Source organism: Camellia sinensis, chromosome 4, assembly GCF_055761805.1.
Source record: "Camellia sinensis isolate YWXY chromosome 4, ASM5576180v1, whole genome shotgun sequence".
NCBI lineage: Eukaryota > Viridiplantae > Streptophyta > Magnoliopsida > Ericales > Theaceae > Camellia > Camellia sinensis.
The window spans coordinates 157493298-157499071 of NC_138964.1; the positions used below are offsets into that span (position 1 = coordinate 157493298).

A 5774-nucleotide genomic window follows, 5' to 3' on the forward strand; every position below is an offset into this window, starting at 1 on the left:
TTTGCAAGTGAAGGATTAACTCTTGACAGCAGTTGATTTACAACTTAGAAACACAATAAGACCTTATAACCACCTAGCTAGCTAGGTTTTTCATTTCCCACCTTAATTTATACATTCCACAAGGTAGGAAAAAGGGAGGGTAAAAAAAGAAGAAAAAAAAAACAACATCCTTCACAAAATTGCATGTGAAGGGTTAAAACTTAAACCAGTTTTTTTTGTTTACAACTTAGAAAACAGAGAACTAAAAACCTTATAAAATAAGGCACTTTTTTTTTTTTTGGTAACTTGAAGGTAAAGCACTTGTATTTTCTTATTTCCTACCTCACTACATACTATGTGCACATAAAGAACCGGGCACAGAATGCACAAATGCGATATAAGACGATGTTTGCAGCTTTAATTGCGAACATTTTAGATCACATTTGTAACCCATTCTGTGAAATTCTCTCGGTGCACAACGGGTGACAAAGCCACCACCATTGCTCAAAGGGTTCCAGGCACAATATTGATAAGTTTCATGGGGTTCTCCACATCACTGCCGCCAGCGTGCTTAACGAACTCTGCCGGGGTGAGAAAGACGCCATGACAAACACAGACTATGCTCACGTGCCCTTTCGCGTACTTGTACAGCAACCCTTTGATTTTCCTCCCATTGGGGCCATTGCCGGTTGTTGTCACTCTAGGCATTATCTTCATCATTTTGATAGTCGCACTGTCATGAATACAGCTGGCTAAAACTTGAACCTTCTTGGATACTCTCTCTTGCTCGGTTTTTGCTGCCTCATCCATTTTTTCATTTGCTCTCTTCCTAAGTAAGACTGCGAAATCTGGGGGGTGAGAATTTGTGGGATTGATTGTTTTTCCATTCGGTATTTTCTCCAACATGATCCCTGGTGCTGGTTTTCCAGGATAAGCCAGTTTTCCATTCACCATTGTCCCAAAATTGAACGAAGGCTCTGAGCAGTAATTACCAGGATCGACTGATTTTCCAGTATCCGTCACTCTTGTAGGAGCTTTCCCTGCAGTTGAATTTTCTGGACCTGAATGAATTTTGCCGTAAAATGAATACAATATTTGTTAGTAGTAATCAATTAGTACCAAAGATCCAAACACAATAGGAGAAAAGTAAAACCGCAAATGGTGATCATTTTCATCAATTGCCTTAGAAAGAGCCAATCCATACCGTGATCATTTTGATGTAAATAGGCTTAATATGAACGGTTAGGGAGGTTTCAACTGTCAACCAACAACACTTAACGGTGAGAAGTTTAAGTAGTTTGGGCAAATTTCATTTATTTTAGCTATTTAATATGCTGGCTAAGTAGCAACACCACGTGCTCGGGTTTGAGTCTCATTTGAACAGTCTCTAACCCGTCTCCACTTGCCTATCCTCCATAAAGAAGGATGTTATCTACCTACGCTATTGCAGTTACGAAGAAAAGCATCAAGCGGTCTTTCCATAAAGTGAATCTCTTAGCAAGAAAACCATCCAGAGATCATCGTATTAATTCTATAAAACAAAATTTATGTTCGAATAAATACTACAACATTTTAAAAGGGGGAAAATGCTTGTTGGTATGCTACTAGATTTGACATCCAACTATTTTCTTTGTTTGTTTTTTTTGAGGAAAATAATTTTGCACGTGCTCAACGTTTTGGGTTGAATTATGAGGATGACGAAGTTCTTTGTCGATACATAGTTCGATTCAATTTATGTATCAGCCTTGGATAAAATTTGTCGATTTGTTAGAATAAAAAAAAAAATTTAGTTGACAAATTTGAACTCTTCGCTGCCGACAAATGAAGGTTCTCCAATTTTCTCTCCATGGATACCACGTACGTTCTTGCTATTTGATTTCCAAACTTTCTCTATTTATTTCCTTTTGTTACATTACATCAACTATGTTTACCTTCAACCCCATAATTCAATGTTGTTCTTAGAATCCAAGACAAAATCAAATCCAATCAATAATTAACAAAAAAGGACCACACAATCTAAAGAAAAAATTCAAGTAAACAAGCATGGAACTGTGGATCGTTAGAGCAGAGACAACACTATGAACCAAGAACCAGATTAAACTTAGCAATGAAATTGGACTTATTTATATAACAAATATATAATAAAGATATGAATTGGGATATACAGCACAAATATAATAGGGATATGAATAGGGCTCTAAAACTTATCAATTTTTCCTTCTTTGCCTCATCTTAAAGGGGTCCTATTCTTTTCTATTTCTAGAGATTGGAAAGCTGTTTGTGATGTGTAAGGGTGTTGTGGTGTTTTTGTTTGGGAGAATTACCAGTGAGTGGTAATCAGCAAATTTATTTACAAAAACGCGGTAAATATTATAAATATTAATAATTTTAATTATAATTTTTTTTATTAATATGTAATAATTTTTTAAAACTCCACTTGAATAGTAATTTCCGCTTTTTGTTTTGGCATAATGGCTTGGTTCTTGGAAAGAAGATATCTTGTCCCTTCTTTGTTGTTTGTTTTTGCTTCTTTCATTGCCAAAAAAATAAAGGAAAATGCTTTGTTGTGCAATACACATCATATCCAATCTTAGATAAAATTATGTAAGTTTTCATAAATTTAGGTAAATGATCACACAAAAATACATAAATTAAACACAAATTTGTATAAATTCATAATAATTTATGTGATTGTGTAAATTTGTATTAAACTTAATAATTTTTGTAAAACCACTTATAAAAATTCGTGAAAATTTATATAATATTTTATATAAGGTTGCATATAATATGCAACATACACCCAAAATTTTTCATAAAATAATAAAAAGATTGAACTCTATTATGCCTCCATTTGAGAAGTGAGTTGGTTTTTTGGCTTTTTTTGACTATTTTAGCTTGGGTTAAAAAGTTTGGTTTGGAAAGGATTTTTTGATTTTTTGACTTTTTTTGTGAGAGAAGAGTGTAATGATTATGGGTTGGATGTGATGTTTTGTTTGTTGTAGTTAAAATAATCTATTTTATCTTTTGTGGTTAAAATAGTCAAAAAAAACTTTTGCCAAACGAATCCTATAGGTTGTTTGGTGTAACTTTTGTGAAATTAGAAGTTAATAATCAAAAGTTGAAATTAAAAACAAGATTTCCTCAACTTTCAGATTATCAAAAAAAAATTTAGCTTATTTAAATTATTTTTAACTTATAAGCTATAAAAAAAAATTGTATGAACTGATTTCCAAAAATCTATATATATATTGAAACAAATTTATTTTTGTCCCATGGTTCAATGATTGCCCGTAACTCCAAAAGCCTGTATACACTGTAAAACAAAATGAACCTTCTCAAGTTTGACTTGTCAAATAAAGTTAACTTTAATTTTTGAAGCCAAACATAATAAACAACTTGCGCCAGATATTAGACTCCGTATGTTTTTAGAAATAGAAGGAAAGAAATTAATAGTAAAAAAATTATTAATGAAAAAATTGATAATAAAGGAATTAATAGTGAAGAATTGTTAAATTATTTTTATATAAAATAATAAAATAAAAAAATAATAAAAAATTAAATATTAATATTTTAAAAAAAATTCTCAATATATAAAAAATAAAATAAAATAAAAAATTTCTAATCCCCTCATTATTTTTCTAATACCATCTCTATCTCCTCCTTATCAATCTTCCTTCTAAAGGGACTACTAATACCAAAGAATTAATAGTCTCCTCCCTATCTCTCAAAACAAATACCTTATTAGTAATATCAAAAGATTAGTAATCTCACCCCATGTAACCCCAAACAAGCGGCCCTAGAGTTGGAGTTCTAGTGACATGAGGAATTTAAAAATAAAGATAAAATAAAATAAAAATATTATATCACAGTGAAACTTAACCCATCAAAGCTTTCTAGAACTCGTTTATTAGAATTTTTAATCATTTTTGAAACAATACCTTATTAAAGCTTTTTAGAAGAGCTCTCAATCATTTTTTAAACAACTTACTATTGGCATTGAAAATTACTACTAAAAAAAACAAGTTTATGAAGAAAAATTACCTGGAATTACTAGGTTGGTTGATGAACCAACATTCCATTTGAGTTCTTCGACAGCGCGGGAGAAGCCATCGTCGGCGGCAGGGGCTTTGGAGGTAGAACCCGGCGCCCAATTGGTCAATTTAGCCACCACCGTGACCGCCGCCGCCACCCGGGGCTTCTCTTCATCAGAGCCACCAGCTCCCCTGTGCTTAGTTAACTTCTCCACCATCCTTTTCTTAGCCTCCATTCTCTTCAAAGCCTGCATCTCCTTCAGCTTCCTCATCTCTTCTTCATCCACCACCTCCGACGCCGGAACAATCCCAACACCGCCCTCCCTCTCCTTCTCATTCACCATCATCGAAGAAGTTCGAATCAGTGGGGCTTTTGGGGGAATTTTGGCGTAAAAGCCACCCAAAGAGAGCCCCAGATCGAGTTCTGGGTGTACTGAATCTGAAAATTCAGTTTTTTGTGTATCGAATCCTTCAAGAAAGTTTATAGTTTTGTTTCCAACTTCTTCACCCATTGAGCTACGAAACAGAGCACACACATGCAAAATTAGAGAGTTGAGTTTTAGCATTTATTCACTAAACCCAGATGGAAACTCTAGCTAAAAAGTGAAAAGAAAAGAGGAGAAAAGCAAAAACCCAGATGAGTTTTTTAAGCAAATACCATGAACAGAGCATAACCCATCTGGGTAGAGAGAGAGAGAGAGAGAGCTTACTTAGTTTTTGAGAGTCCCGGCGAGAGAGAGAGAGAGAAGCTGAGAGAGAGAAATACTTTTGATTTTGAGTGTGTTGGTAGAGAGTGTATGAATGGATGTGTATATATATATATATATCAATAATGGTGGGTATGATAAAAAAAAATTTATGAAAATAATTATAAAAATTTTATGATCTTTAAATTATATTTAAAATAAAATATTATACAGTAATTAAAATAATTTAAAAATCATAATTTTTTCATAATCATCTTCATAAAAAAAATTGATAATTCTTAACTTTTAAACATATATATATATATATATATATATGATCATGACAGAGTTTAAAAAGCCAGGTGGTGTGAATCGGGGAGAGAAAGAGAGTCAGAGGGGGGGCTATCATGCGCGGTTACTCCTTATTTTTGACAACTTTGGACTAATTTTTATCCTCCACGCCCTTCAGTTACTAAAACTCTATTTCATGGAGATTTGTAATTTTAGATAAAAGGCAAGGGTATTTTAGACCAACAAAAAAGTATGTGCCACTTGCTCTGTATCATAATCTGGGGAAATTACCTCTGTTAGGACACGTGCCATGACATTGACGCGTGACACTTTTTTAATACTCAAAAACAAAATCTGAATATTAAAGACAAAGGGCCAATTTGAGAAGACTTTTTAATTTTTTTTTTTAGTTTTTTAGTTTTTTTTTTAAAAAAATTACATACACTATGTTTAGTTTCAATTTTTTTTAAATTAAATTTTTATTTTTCATATTTTTTATTTTTAGTGAATATTTTTATAATTTTTACATTATTTAGATGTATCTAAAAAGTAAATTATTTACTAAATTTTTATATTTGTTTTTTATTTTTTTGGTATTTAAAAAAAATTAAAGATTTTTTTCACGAAAATTATATTTTTAAGTGTATTTATGTTAGGTGGGTCTAAAAATTAAAAAATTTACTTAAAATATTTAAAAAATTTAGTAAAACCAAAAAATACGAAAAAGAAAAATGTAAAATTTTTTAAAAAAATACGAAAGAGAAAGAAAAAAATTATACTTTTTTAT

General features: G+C 31.7%; 1 protein-coding gene across 1 annotated transcript; it reads right to left on the minus strand.

Annotated features, from left to right (window-relative positions):
• Positions 1-4792, minus strand: LOC114262910 (uncharacterized). The gene is made up of 3 exons (XM_028203350.2): positions 4721-4792; positions 4021-4526; positions 1-1040 (listed from the first exon to the last, which is right to left on the minus strand). Exons 2-3 carry the CDS (start codon positions 4520-4522, stop codon positions 484-486), a joined length of 1059 nt encoding a protein of 352 aa, XP_028059151.2. The 5' UTR covers positions 4523-4526; positions 4721-4792; the 3' UTR covers positions 1-483.
• Positions 4793-5774: the final 982 nt, after the last annotated feature.

What these genes read in the sequence shown, in the direction of transcription:
- LOC114262910 (XM_028203350.2), bottom strand. Translation starts at nt 4,522, where the DNA reads ATGGGTGAAGAAGTTGGAAACAAAACTATAAACTTTCTTGAAGGATTC. An exon ending in AACCAACCTAGTAATTCCAG is followed by an intron (nt 1,041 to 4,020) that starts GTAATTTTTCTT and finishes AAATTCATTCAG; the next exon opens with GTCCAGAAAATTCAACTGCA.